This window comes from Girardinichthys multiradiatus, chromosome 24, assembly GCF_021462225.1.
Source record: "Girardinichthys multiradiatus isolate DD_20200921_A chromosome 24, DD_fGirMul_XY1, whole genome shotgun sequence".
Classification (NCBI taxonomy): Eukaryota; Metazoa; Chordata; class Actinopteri; order Cyprinodontiformes; family Goodeidae; genus Girardinichthys; species Girardinichthys multiradiatus.
The window spans coordinates 21,337,009-21,352,130 of record NC_061816.1 but is presented as its reverse complement, the minus strand read 5'-3'; the positions used below and the strand labels follow the sequence as shown (position 1 = coordinate 21,352,130).

The 15,122-nt window shown below is 38.3% G+C and overlaps 1 protein-coding gene across 1 annotated transcript in view; it reads left to right on the top strand.

Annotated features, from left to right (window-relative positions):
- Window positions 1-15,122, top strand: part of LOC124861969 (receptor tyrosine-protein kinase erbB-4-like) — a 393,671-nt gene that overhangs the window by 308,457 nt on the left and 70,092 nt on the right. The window contains exons 14-15 of the mRNA XM_047355966.1: window positions 6,444-6,537; window positions 9,273-9,427. Coding sequence (XP_047211922.1) covers window positions 6,444-6,537; window positions 9,273-9,427 — 249 coding nt within the window. The remainder of the gene's footprint in view (window positions 1-6,443; window positions 6,538-9,272; window positions 9,428-15,122) is intronic.

Below are 15,122 nucleotides of genomic sequence, written 5' to 3'. Positions count from 1 at the left end.
TTTTTAAGCATGAACAGCCTGTTTAAGATCACACTGTAGAATTTGAAACAAATTTAAGTCTGGAGTTTGACTACGCCACTTTACACACAATTTGTTTTTTTTCTAAGCCATTCAGAGGCAGAGTTCCTTGTGTTCTTTGGATCTTTGTCCTGCTGCATAGCCCAAGTGCGCTTGATATGTTCTTAGCAGTCAGCAGTCATTTTGTCTTAGGAACTCTGCAATGGATTCCACTGTTGCCAGGTCTCTTTGTTATTGATGGATCAGGAAGAGTTACCTTAACTGAAGCAGTTCCTGCGACAGTACCCCACTGTTCCATTTCTTCCCCAAATGATGATAATAGCTCTCACTGTGGTTCGCTGTAGTCCCAAACCCTAATAAATGGTTTTGTAACACTTTCTAGATTGATGGATGTCAAAGATGTTTTTACTCATCTGTTCTTTAACTTATTTAGATCAGGAGATTACATGTTGCTTTTTGGGATCTTTTAACCTACTTCTTGATATCAGGCAGGTACTCTTTTAGTGATTTCCTGATTGTGCAGTTCTGGCAGGAATCAGACCAAATAAAGGAACCAAAAAGTGTGTTTAATCCCAGATAATTCATGAGTTACCATGGCGACGTTGGTTTAGAGAGTTCTTTTTGGCTTTGTTGGCTCTTAAAATTATTGTTGTAATTTGAAACATTTACGAATCAGAATAAGCTTTATTCACCAAGTTTGAGACACAAACAAGAAGTTTGACCTCTCTTTACCCCATCGTAGAGGACAATGATAAAGCCTCTTTACAACATTTTTCCAATTGTCTATGTTTTTGATTGGGAAGAAAACCAACTTTTTTAGATACTCCCCTTGAATGAATACTGAATGAATGAGGAAATGTTTTGAATCAGATCTCTTAGAACCATCCGTCTAAAATGAAGCTGCACCAGCAGTGCCTGTTACAGCAGCTTTTTTCACAAAGAAAACGATGATGTGAGGCTTGTGTTTTCCCTTGGAGATTGTGTGTGTGTGCTGTAAAAGAGGGTTTATGAGAGCATGCAACCCTCGGTCATGTTGACTTGTTGCTGGTCGTCTACGGTGCCGTTTGTGGGAGGGAGGCTTTGAAGTTGCCGGGGAAAATACTCCTCACAGCTAGGCTTTGAAGAAGACGAGGGAGAGGCTCGTGGCAGGGAGCTTCCGAAGCATGCCTGTTTCCTTTACTGTAAATACATGGTACTGTCAGGAATATTCAGAATATCCATTTGTTGCTTTGTCTCACTGGCCTAATTTGTCTTATCAAAATATATATTAAGTGAAGGTTTGTCTGGTGTATAATCAACAGACACCTGGAAAAAGGGCTTCAGTTAGATAATAAAGAACCTTTATGCAACAATATATTGTACTCAAATAACCCAAACCGACGTACCAGAGTCAGGAGGAAGAGTGGAGAGACACCTTAGTCAACTTTGCTTTGTCTTGTATGATGTTTCTACTGTCAGTCATCATTTGTGGTGCTACGTCATCTGCTGGTGTTGGTTCACAGTATCCACCGTCGACATAGCCAGGAAATTGCTGAACCAGGAAATTGTAGAGCACTTCATGCTTTCTTCTGCTGACAAGCCTTATGGAGATGCTGATTTCACTTTTTCAGCTGGCACATGCCAACACGGCTAAAGGTACCAAAAGCTGGTTCAATGACCATGGTGTTACTGAACTTGATTTGCCAGCAGACTGGCCTGACCTGAACATCATATTTTCAGTCTCATATGTTGTACTGCTCAACTTCAAAATTTTCCTCTCACACTCAAGAAAAATTCCTGCTTCCTCACAAGCATGTTCTGCTCTCTTTCAAAAGTATGTGTCTGTGCTCAGATATCATTTATTTTGGTGACATTTTCTCTCCTTCTTTTTGCATTCTTCTCCTTGTGCTCAATCCTCATCTCTGCCCTGGGATAGTTAACTAGCCAGAGTTTACTTTTAACGTAAACATATGTTCTTTACAGAACATATATAATGGGAGTTGTGTAATGTATCTTACCTGGGTAAATGTGTTGTGCTTTAATGATAGACATGTTAACCACCTACACGCTCTGAGTCTGATAAATAGTCAGCAGTGGATAGCATTTTAAAGAGTTATTAGAAAAGCTATTTGAAAAAGTAATATATAAGTATTTTTAAATTAGCAGATTAAAACTGCTTTTTTGTTCTACACCAATAGGGCATAACACTTTGATGTGAGTTACATTGGTTGATATTGTTAAGGCTGCTTTAATGAGGAAATGTCTCCCTCTGAGTCTAAATATTACTGGAATCTGGGTGTTTCTTCAGTTAAACTGTCACAAGGGTGACAATTTGCATGAGGACTTCATGCCCTCAGGTGGCCCTACTTGGTAAAATCTAATCAAATCTGTGATGCCTCAGCAGGCAGATTTGTTTAATGTGTAATCCCCAAAAACCAATCTCAGTGGTAATTCCAAGTATTCTCTAAATCTACAAAGGTTTTGAAGGTCATGTAGTGTGTCCCTAGCTATGAGCAGGTGGTCATGATGTTATGCCTGATCACAGTCTGAACCAGAGCAAAATAAATTATTTAAAACACTAAAGAAAAACTACAGTTATTGTGAAAAAAGACTGATATATTATTTAAAATATATTTGTACAAATATTGTATCATCTGCATAAAGACATATCCAAACTAAGCCACGTTTTCACCATCTTGTTGGTTTTTTGTCTATGTTGCCAGTTTTCATCTAAATTTTGCTATCTTTCTAAATCATTTTCGTGGATTTAGTGAGTGTGTTTCAGGTTATACTGAGTTCACTTCAGATTGGTATAATATCTTACTTTGTTCTGAGACTGTAGAAGTCTTTATCTCTAAAGAATTGAGCGCTAGCTCATTAAAATTTTTTTCAGGTTGGTGATTTTAAATCTTAAGATTTCTCAGCTCACTCTTGTTCTGTGTATCCATTCTTAATGAGCAAAGGCACTAATTCCCTTTAGTTTATAAGTCTGTTGAATAAAACAAAGAGAGAGCAAAGGCGTGCAAGAGGGGAAAAGAAAAAGACTTGAGATGGTGTCCGCTGGGGCTAGAGAAGGAGGGAGGAACTGGGTAAAGGGAGGCGCTGAAAGTGGTTAATTAAAAAGGTTGCTCTGCTGGGTTGACCATGCTTTGGCTCGCTGGATGTTTTGAGGTCTGAATGCTTGGGGCCAAAGTCCTGCTTAAATTCCTGCTAAAGCAGGGATAATCCCCCATCAGGTCATCCCCCGATGGGGCCTTGGCGCGCACTTTCAGCCATGAAGAGGGCCAATCAGGAAGAACGGCTTTGACGGAATGAAAATGACCCTGGAGAGTACCACCACAGTAGTCTTTGTCTATCACCCATTCTCCTCCATGTATTTTTTCCTCATTCAGCCAACAACAACAAAAAAAAAAAGATATCTGTCCACTGCCTGGGCTTCTTTCAAATGAATCCCCTGGAAAGAGTTTCTTAGGGACAAAGTAATTTATTTTGGAATAAGGAAAAGAAAGACAAAAAAGAAATGCACTGACAGTCTCCTTTGATTCCTTTGTAAACATTTTTAGAAATAGGACTATCTGTAAATGTTATATCTTTGAATATTTGAAACAAACGGCCCCAATTAAAATGAGCCAGTGAGGATGACTGAAAGTAAAGAAAATCTGACATAAAAGCTCAGCAGAAATGAACACTGGGATTTTATCTTCATTTTTTTCATCTTTTCATATGATCCAGCTATGAGATGTCAGAATGTCTCTTTTCTTTTTTGTAGCTTTTAGAGGAATTTAGTCAAAAAGATTTTCATCTTATACTCACCACATGAAAATGCAAAAAACCCAAATGCCTGCAGGAGATGTGAGGTTCTCAGTGTCGAATTGCATAAAACCTGCTCGTGAGATAGAATCTGTTGAGTCTTTATTTCTACCCCCAAAACGTCAAGCTAATAAATACAAATTGCACTGACACATAGCATTGTTCTCATTATCCCATCACTTGTGAAAGAGGGTCTGCTTGGACCTGGGTAAATTCTCCTCCTAGGGTGTCTGTCCTCCGCGTCAGGTGATCGATCCCTCTGATGTAAAAAGCGTTTTTTATCTGCAGTGGTTGCTATTGACAGCAGGCGTCCTCCATCCACCAGAGATGCCTCACTTCAAACAGGATGATAATTCGCTGATTCAGGCCACGAGAAAAATAGACCGAAATATATAGATTTGATGCCTGTACACACTCACAAAAATGGCCGTAGACACACTGAAGGGTTGAACACTGGCCTCAGGCAATACAGAGCTCTTGCCTCTGTAATTGCAGTGCATGTACCCAATATTGAGCTCTATTGTTTACCGTCTTCTCCTTTAGATGTCTAAGTGAAAAAACAAAACCAACTTTATTGCTATAACTGGCTGAACAAAGGGTCAGGAAGATCTGCTACAATCTGCAGAAAGTAACCATCCTTTCATAGCTGAATAAAAAAGCAAATGTGTTTTGGTTTCCTTTTTACTTCTCTACTTTTTCAAACCTCGTTATCTTGTTCTAATACACTCGCATTGTTGATTCCCTTTTACTCTCTCCAAAGCATATTTCTTTGTCTATTATTCCTATTATGTTAAACATGACTGTAAAAAGCAGTTTTTTTATTAATCAGTCTGGTCTTCATGCATGTTGGTTAAATTAAGCATCCAGGCTGACCAAATTGTTGCCAGAAGAAATGTCTGAGAAAGACAAGTCAGTGCCAGTCTACAGGTCCTTCTCAAAATATTAGCATATTGTGATAAAGTTCATTATTTTCCATAATGTCATGATGAAAATTTAATATTCATATATTTTAGATTCATTGCACACTAACTGAAATATTTCAGGTCTTTTATTGTCTTAATACGGATGATTGTGGCATACAGCTCATGAAAACCCAAAATTCCTATCTCACAAAATTAGCATATTTCATCCGACCAATAAAAGAAAAGTGTTTTTAATACAAAAAACATCAACTTTCAAATAATCATGTACAGTTATGCACTCAATACTTGGTCGGGAATCCTTTGGCAGAAATGACTGCTTCAATGCGGCGTGGCAATCAGCCTGTGGCACTGCTGAGGTCTTATGGAGGCCCAGGATGCTTCGATAGCGGCCTTTAGCTCATCCAGAGTGTTGGGTCTTGAGTCTCTCAACGTTCTCTTCACAATATCCCACAGATTCTCTATGGGGTTCAGGTCAGGAGAGTTGGCAGGCCAATTGAGCACAGTGATACCATGGTCAGTAAACCATTTACCAGTGGTTTTGGCACTGTGAGCAGGTGCCAGGTCGTGCTGAAAAATGAAATCTTCATCTCCATAAAGCTTTTCAGCAGATGGAAGCATGAAGTGCTCCAAAATCTCCTGATAGCTAGCTGCATTGACCCTGTCCTTGATAAAACACAGTGGACCAACACCAGCAGCTGACACGGCACCCCAGACCATCACTGACTGTGGGTACTTGACACTGGACTTCTGGCATTTTGGCATTTCCTTCTCCCCAGTCTTCCTCCAGACTGTGGCACCTTGATTTCCGAATGACATGCAGAATTTGCTTTCATCCAAAAATAGTACTTTGGACCACTGAGCAACAGTCCAGTGCTGCTTCTCTGTAGCCCAGGTCTGGGGAATGCGGCACCTGTAGCCCATTTCCTGCACACGCCTGTGCACAGTGGCTCTGGATGTTTCTACTCCAGACTCAGTCCACTGGTTCCGCAGGTCCCCCAAGGTCTGGAATCGGCCCTTCTCCACAATCTTCCTCAGGGTCCGGTCACCTCTTCTCGTTGTGCAACGTTTTCTGCCACACTTTTTCCTTCCCACAGACTTCCCACTGAGGTGCCTTGATACAGCACTCTGGGAACAGCCTATTCGTTCAGAAATTTCTTTCTGTGTCTTACCCTCTTGCTTGAGGGTGTCAATAGTGGCCTTCTGGACAGCAGTCAGGTCGGCAGTCTTACCCATGATTGGGGTTTTGAGTGATGAACCAGGCTGGGAGTTTTAAAGGCCCCAGGAATCTTTTGCAGGTGTTTAGAGTTAACTCGTTGATTCAGATGATTAGGTTCATAGCTCGTTTAGAGACCCTTTTAATGATATGCTAATTTTGTGAGATAGGAATTTTGGGTTTTCATGAGCTGTATGCCAAAATCATCCGTATTAAGACAATAAAAGACCTGAAATATTTCAGTTAGTGTGCAATGAATCTAAAATATATGAATGTTAAATTTTCATCATGACATTATGGAAAATAATGAACTTTATCACAATATGCTAATATTTTGAGAAGGACCAGTATATATCCACTCCAGTCTACAAGCTAGGCTTAAACCTATGTGAAAATCTTCATATATCTTACTGGAGCATTCTCATGATCAATAATTCATTGAGTACACTCAGAATCTATAATCCATGCATCTTTATTTTGATCCCCATGTCTTCCATCAGGGAAGCACGTGAATTTGCCAATGGATCCGTGTGTCTGGAGTGCGACAGCCAATGTGAGAAGATGGACGGAAACAGTCTAACATGTCTTGGCCCGGTAAGACCCTCCTAATCAAACAAAACTTGTTGTTTCTCCTAACGCATTTGAGGAATGCAGAAATAGACTCCTCATTTGTCTGTGAAAGATAGTCTCATATCTTCAATGTGCTGAAGTTAACTTATTTTGTTAGAGCCTATCTGTTTTGTGCATTGGATTTGAGTAGATATAGGTGCTGCTTGCAAAGGTGAATGGAAGGTAATGGGAGAAATGATAAACTACCACTCCTGTTTAGCTCTAGCAAACAAACACATTCAACACAAGCAAGAACAACAAATATGTTCTAACCTTCATATAAAGTTACTTATAGAGAATTTGCTGTTAATACATCATAGTTCCTAAAGTGTTCTCAAAAACTTGCACTCAAACAACACATTATAATGCCCACACCATAAGGACATATGGCCATGCAAGGTTGCAGCGGGATCATTTGCATTTTTTTACATCAATTATATTCAAATCCATCAGACACTCTTAAAATTCCAAAACAAACCTTAAGAGTTGTTAGATTATATACTGTAGCTCCAATTGGTTCAAGTGTAGAACTGTTGGACATTGTAAAACTATTACCAGTTTAAATGTCTACTGATTGCTGATGCTGACATGACAATAACAAAGGCCGTTGTTAGTTTTGGACTAACACTTTGCTCACACTTTTATGTGTTGTCTCAAGACTATTAAAGTAAGCAAGACATAGAAAATTTCTCTCCTCTTACTTTTTGCATTTATTAATTGTTGACTAACCTCTAGCACAGGGGTTTCCAAAGTGGGGTTCGGGATCCCTCGGGGGGTCACGAGACACCAAGTGGTGTACCATGAAATGTCCCATTAAATATAATATGATAAAATTAAATAATCATAAGGAAAAGGTGCAATTTTAGATCTATAATGATTTGCAGGTCTCTTTTATTCTATTCGTAACATTAAAATAATGCATGTTTTGCTAAAAATCTACAAGTTCACAGTAAACAATTTTTTTGTTTTTATTTAAAAGAAAATCTAAAATATTTTACTCAACCATTTTGCTGCAAATGTTAAAATGTTTAAAAGGTTTGCAGTGATGAATATTTTGTTATTTGTAGGCTATAAACTTATGACTATTTTAGTGAGCCAGTGGTTAACTACTGACTGATTGTTAGCTGCTTGGTAAAGTAATTAATTGGTTAAGCTTTGGTAACCATTAGCTGATGATTTCTAGATTAAACCGTTGGTTAATGTTTTGTAACCATTAACTTGACCCAACTTCTAAAATGAGCTATAGCGTAGCTGTTGGCTCTGTTTTCGCTAATGGCATCTAGATTGAGACATTGATTAACTACTTGCTAACTTTCAGTTAACTGCCATTCAATTTAACTAATGGCAACCATGTTAAACAAATGAATGTTTACTGTGGAAATAGTCACCTTAATAACATTTTCTTAGGAAAATGTATCTTGATGTATTTAAGTTCAAGCTACTTTTAATTGCACAAATATGGGTGCCAAACTGCCCTGCCTGGCCTGCACAGACAACAAGAATATTCCGCAGTTTCCACCTCTATTCTCAACTGTTCATAAAGTTTCTACAAGAAGCAATGCAACATATTGTGGACAGGGAACCAAATGTGGATATTATATGTTTATATATACAAAATCCAGTTTCATTTTTGCAATGTCGCATCATGGGGAGTTGAATCTAATGTTCTGCATGGCTGTTTTTGGTAAATAAATTGATTGTTTGCCTAACCTTTTCTGGCTGCCCCTTGAGAAAAGGAACAAGAGATGAGAAAGAGAGCAACTTCTCAATGATGCACACAGGCTGCTGACTTTGAGATGCTGGTCACAGCTGAGTAGTAAATAACACCAGAGTCAATCATCCATAGCCGCTCAAACATACACACGTATAAGATTACATTAAGACATCTGTATGCATCCACACCCGCGCGAACACACACACACACACATGCACACAAACATGCAATGTGAGAATAATGTTTATTGATGGCGTGTGCCTGGATTTGTCAGACTGGGAGAGGCTGTCCATCAGGTCACTCTGGTAGTCATTAGCAGCAGAGCGTGGTGCCAGAACTCCCCTAACTTCTTCCAGACAATGGCCCAAGGATACACATACAAACACTGCTATCTCTGCAGAATTTATTTGACTCTTTCTTTCCTTCAGACCCATAAACACACAAAGAGTACAGTCAGTTTTTTCTCACTTTCATCCTTGCTCACACTTCACTACCCATCTTACTTATTCATGACGTGGCTGCAGCTGAGCTTTCTGCTCAGTTACTGTTTGTCATCTCCTCCATCGCATTCACCGCACAGTGCTTTTGACATGACCTGATTTTCCATGCATTTTGGCAATTTTAGCAGGGCTGCTGCAGAATACACTCACGGTAATTTTACCCTGCACATTATAAATCGCCAAATGGAATTCATGCGGGTTCTGCCAGGCTCAATTAGCCCTGATAGGAAGTGAGCAAAATTGACACGATTTGAATTTGATTCTGCTCAATTCTATTCTCTCCACTCATCTCTCATTCTATTTTCTATAACTGTAATTTTTCTGCATTACCTCTTTATGTATCATTTTTCTCTGCTTGTCTTTCTTTGTTCGGTTGCCCCCTCTAATCATTTTAATGCATCTTTCACCTATATGCTCATTGTTTACCCCTTGTCCACTCCCTCCTCCTCCTGCTACTTCTTGTTACTCTTCTCATCTGCCTGTTTCTTCTTCTGCTAAACTCCCAGGGCCCAGACCAGTGTGTGAAATGTCTTTACTTCAAAGATGGGCCAAACTGCGTGGAAAAATGCCCCGATGGGTTGCAGGGTGCCAACAGTTTCATCTTCAAATACGCCAAGGCCAATAACGAGTGTCATCCGTGCCACGCCAACTGCACCCAGGGGTAAGAGAGGATGATACATGAAGATCGGCTTCATACCTCTAAAGGTTGATTCATTTCTTTTATCTGCTAATCCTGCCTCACACTGCAGTTCTCCCCAAAATGTTGCCCCCACCTTTTAAGATGTTCAAAAAGGGAACTGCTTCCGGTCGAGGGCACAGTGCATTGACCCTAAAGAGTTCAAAACGGACTAACAGAATTAGTGAATGAACAGGCTGCAGACAAACAGAAGGAGGATGGGAGATATGAAGCCGGGGGTTGTGTGTCATGAGCTGGGGAAGTGATAAGCAGACAGCTAGTGGTAGATAAATCCAACGACAGGACAATGGAACAAGAGCGGCATTCACAGGAGGTTCAGAAGGGTTAGACTTACCTAATTATGAGGTGTTATTGTAGCTACAGTACTCATTTCTTACTGCAAAGACAAACCAGTATATGTGCCAGAATAATAAAGAGGAAGTGTTCTGTGTGGTTTGAAACCACATTTAATGGTTTATAAAACTGCTGATTATGTACATTTTGGTGTAAAACATTGTAGGAATTTAATTTAAAATTAGGATATTTTTAAGCAATTTTTGGTCATGTTTCACAGCCTCCATTTGTGCAGAGATTAATAAATGTTAGTAATCTCTAGTATTCTCTCTCACACATGTCTATATCCTTATTTTCTTAAATTCACAAGGTATTTTATGGATAGTACACAGACAAAATTCTGAAAAAGTTTTTCAGATTATGGTCTAATATTCTGGATTCAGTATGGATAGATTTCAACAATGATGTGGTAATTTGGAATTGCCATTTAATATTATTTGTTGATATAAAAAAAATTGTTCCAGCAATATCAAAGGCCCGAGATATTTACCTTTATCTTCTATCAACCTACCTGGGAATAAAGATGAAAATGTGTGTTTATTAATGTTGCATTGTCCAATTTAAAATTAAAAATCCAAAACATATATCACCAAAAGTGCAATACCTTAAACTGGAATGGATTCAAATTTGACTCCATTCCAAATATGGAATTTGAAGATTTGGAGATGCCAAGAAGTCTAGGTTGATGTTTTTATAATCTTGCAATATCAAGAATAAATTAATCTAATAATATCTTGAGTGGCCCTGTAATTTATTTGCTTTTTACTGTTTTCCTTGTCTTGATCAAATTGTGTAGCCTTCGTCATCTTGTTTTTCAAATAAACAAAGATACAAAGAAACGGTGAGAATTTGCTAAACATCTTACTACAGCCGTTAGACAATCAAATAAGCCAAGTACTAAGACCGCCAGTGGCATATTAAAGAATAATTTCTCGACCTCCAGGTCAGACTAATTTTTAAAGAGGCTATTTTCTTTTTGCACCTTGCTAGGCTATGCTAGCGTGTGTATGCTAACTTGGTACTAGATGATGTTTGCATGGAGCTACCCAGGCATTTATGTTAAGCTAAATATTTCCATATCTGTTGTTTTCTTAGAAATAAACAATATTTTAGATGAAAGTGGCATGAAAACTGAAGCAACAAAATAATTTTTCTGGTTACACCAAATTAATAAAGATTAAAACCACTCAGAAACTCTTCAGAGTGGTTTTAAAACGCACTTAATGGTCTACAGAATAGATGGTTAGATAGATAAAATTTAACTACCAATTCTCTTAATGTAGACCTTCTATGATTTCACCAGCCTTGTGTTTATTTATTGAAAACGCCACCAACACCTTCCATTTTCCAAAGTTTCATGAACAGTTGTATTCTTTGTAGTATACATTTTTATATATGACGGTCTTATTGTATCACGTCTTTATTTTTTTTTATGCCTGCTCTAGCAATATCCATGACCAGAGGTGTTTTTCTATTGTGTTAAACGACAATAATTAACAACTGACTTTGGTGACCTTGTTAATGTTTTGCTAAATGAACATCTGTAGAATTTGGTAGTTTAGATGCCCTATATTGGTGCTATGCTGTGCTACTTTGTTGGTGACTTTACTTAAAGTTAAAATTGGTATCTTACTTGTTTTTTTGTAAATATACCATTTTTAGTACAAAGGTAACATTCATTTTTTTGCTATTAGAAATGTTTGCTACATTTAGGTTGCAACATTCTAGTTTAATGTTTTTCATGAAAATCATTATGAAGGTTTATGTTCTTAATTAAGAACATTTGCGAATGTTTTTCATGAACAACATTACGGAGAACCCTGAGCATCTTCTTCATGAGAGTGTTGTACAACAACAGAGTGTCTTCAGCCAGAGGCTTCTTCAGATGTGCTGTAAGACAGAGCGCTACAGGAGATCCTTCCTGCCCACAGCCATCAGCATCTACAACGGCTCTTTGAAGAAACCTAATATGAGCTTCAACAGCATTTAATTTCCCTTTGGGATTAATAAAGTATTCATCAACTGAATTTAATTTGAGGTTTTAATCCTCACACTTGTGCCGTAAGACCATTGTGCTTGGGACTTTGAACGTGGGATTCATTGTTTTCACAATTTCTTCTCAAATAAAGGTGGGAAGAAAACATCAGGAAAGAAATGTGGTAGAAAATGTATCAGTGCTTATCAGTGCTTAAGAAATGAAAGGACAGTAAAATAATTAGAAAAATAATATATGTTGGAAGCAAAAACTTGTATTTGGATTGTAATAAACATGACAGAATCAAATGGGCTGGGAAAAATTAAACAGCCAAAAATTCCCCTGTATTAAATAAACAATGGAAAAATACAAAGTTCAAGAAAAACAATTGATAAAAAATTAGGGGGTTAAATAAAAAAGAAACATAATAGCAAAGAGATAGATTACAATAGTTAAAGATTAAAGTGGAAATATATATTTATATCTGAGCACTGTTGCCTTACATTAAGAAGATACTCGGTTTGACTCCCAGCCGGGGGTCTTTTTGCATGGAGTTTGCGGGTTTTCCCCATGCACATGTGGGTTCTCTCTGGCTTCCTCCCACAGTCCAATATAGGCACCAGCTCCCCTGCAAACCAGTATGGAAGAACCGGGTACAGAAAATGGATGAATGGATATTTATATCTGACCAACTGATGCGTTGAACAGCACTCTATTTTATTTGTCTAGCCACCTTTTGGCCTAGTAATTAGTTTATTAAGTCATTGTTTTATTTCTGTATGCATTCTTACTTATGGCAGGATTGGTCCTCCATAATACTTTTAATGTACCGTATTTTCCACACTATAAGGCGCACTTAAAAACCATTAATTTTCTCAAAAAATGACAGTGCGCCTTGTAATCCAGAGCGCCTTATATATGGATCAATTGGTTAATTGGTTGATCCATACTGGTTGTACACGGCGCTCTGTCAAAATGTTTCAGTACGACTGGTAAACTACAAAGCCACACCGCTTGCAGCATTACGGCTACCGTAGTCAGGGGCATCGCCGAAGTAATAGCGGTAAACACCTGTACTGTGCTTACTCCTAGTCCAACACCACTTGTGTGTGTATAACGACCCCAAAATTGCACCTTTCAAGAGACACGCTTACGATGCTGAGTTCAAACTCAAGGCTGTCAGCTACGCAGTCGAACATGGGAATAGAGCAGCAGCGAGAGAATTCAACAGTTAACGCTACTATATTGTGAATGTACTAACGTTTGATTTAGTGCATCAAACGGTTTCTTTTACGTGTTTACTGAATCAGGGAAAGGTTCCCTTTCACGTTTTAACTAACGTTTGATTTCAACTTCAACTTCATAGACTCCAATGCATTCCTAACGTGCGGTTGGCTCTATTCAATAGAATTCTATGTAGAGGAGACCTTACCATGAGAGTGTATGGAGTTATCAGAACGCTGGTTTGTAGTGTATTAATAAAGTTTGACTGACTGACTTATCTGACTGTTTTGTTGACATTCTCTTTAGCACAGCTCCATCTAGTGGATGCATAACGCAACCCCAGTCAAACGTTTGACTGCAGTAGCTTCTATTCTATGCGCCTTATAATCCGGTGCGCCCTATATATGAAAAAAGTTCTAAAATAGGCCATTCATTGAAGGTGCGCCTTATAATCCGGTGCGCCTTATAGTGCGGAAAATACGGTAAATCATCCTTGACGTGAACAGGAAAAAGGGCATTATATGTTGATGCTTAAAGTAGGTTGTGAAATTATCTTCTTCCATATGGATACATGTACAAAATGTACAAAACTGTCAATAGATTGTTCCTATTAGTTTCTTGAGAAAGTCAGATTTGATGGGCTTTCTCTTTCAGTAAAGAAGGAAGAGTCCTCACTTCAACACACAAGTATTTGTTGCTAATCAGCTCATTGGTACTCTTGTTTATTTGACAACAAGGCAACTCAGACAGAGTCTCAGTTGTCACCAGCTTAATTTCAAAGTAAGCCAGCTCTCCGCATTTTCTGGCCAATTTGTTGTGTTTTGTGTTCTCTAACAGTAATTCAGGAAATCTTCTGTGTCTACCCTGCTGCTCGAAAGCCCCAACACACGGATCCTGATTTAATGAGCAGTGGCGAATGCTCCCTAATCACTTCCTGCTTACCTGCTGTTCCCATCACCTTTCACTGAAATAGCTTTTATCTGAACTAGTCTCCAGCGGTAGAGGTTGTTCAGATAGACAGAAAATAAGATTTTCATTGTACACTTTTTTTTAAGGTGTTAAAGTGTATAAGAATATACAGCTAAGTTGTTTTATTGCCACTGAAGCAACATTTTATATAAAACCTTGTGGTTGAGATGGAAATTTATATTTCTATTAGTTTTCAGTAGCTGGAAAGATGACCTTTTATCTTGGGTCTATGTTTGCTATGAACCTAAAGCAGAAACACACTAATACTTTAAATATTTGTTGGTATTCAGGCCATATCATTATCACCAATAATTATTATAAATATTGTGCAACCCTACCATCCATCCATCCATCCATCCATCTTTCTGTCCATTCATCCCTCCACCCCTTTATCCATCCCTCCATCTTTCTGTCCATCCATCCATTTCTCTCCATCCATCCATTTCTGTCCATCCATTCATTTCTGTCCATCTATTCATCCATCCATTCGGCTTTTCGATGAACTTTAAACCTGAAAGCAATAAATGTGGTTACTTGAAAGCATGAAGCTGAGGAACACTGAGAGTGGATTTATATTGTTTTGCCTTTGTAGTTACTCAGTAATATAAAAACAGTGATTTGGAGATTTTGATGTTTATTAAAAACTAAAAATACTGTCTTGCTTTGTGTGGAATGTTATCTCTGTTGTGTCGGGTTATATTATTATTTATTATTGTTTAATAAAGTATGGTGTAAAAGGAGCTAAATAAAGCCACTGTCAGAGGAGTGTCCTGCCCAAAGGCCCGGCAGAAAACCGTGTCACACCAGAACATATTAATCTCCATGCCGCCTACACTGACCTGACACAGTGTCTGCACCTAGAATACAACATCACACCCGGCATCTTTCAACCTCATTCCTTCTTTTCAGGAAATGCACAAAGGAGAATTATATCACCTTGTTTTTGAATAGCAAAAATAACTACATTAAGCTTTAAAAGAAATTTACATTCTCAATTGCTCAGTATTATGTGGTGCAGATGTGCTTATACAGTTCTTTGACAACTGAATGCTGGCTGGTTTTCTAAGAACATAAACTCTTTCAAATTTCACACAAGACAAAAGCAGTACCCTCCAGCCCAAACACCTCTTTCCTGTCAGCTTGACAAGTGGTCAGCTG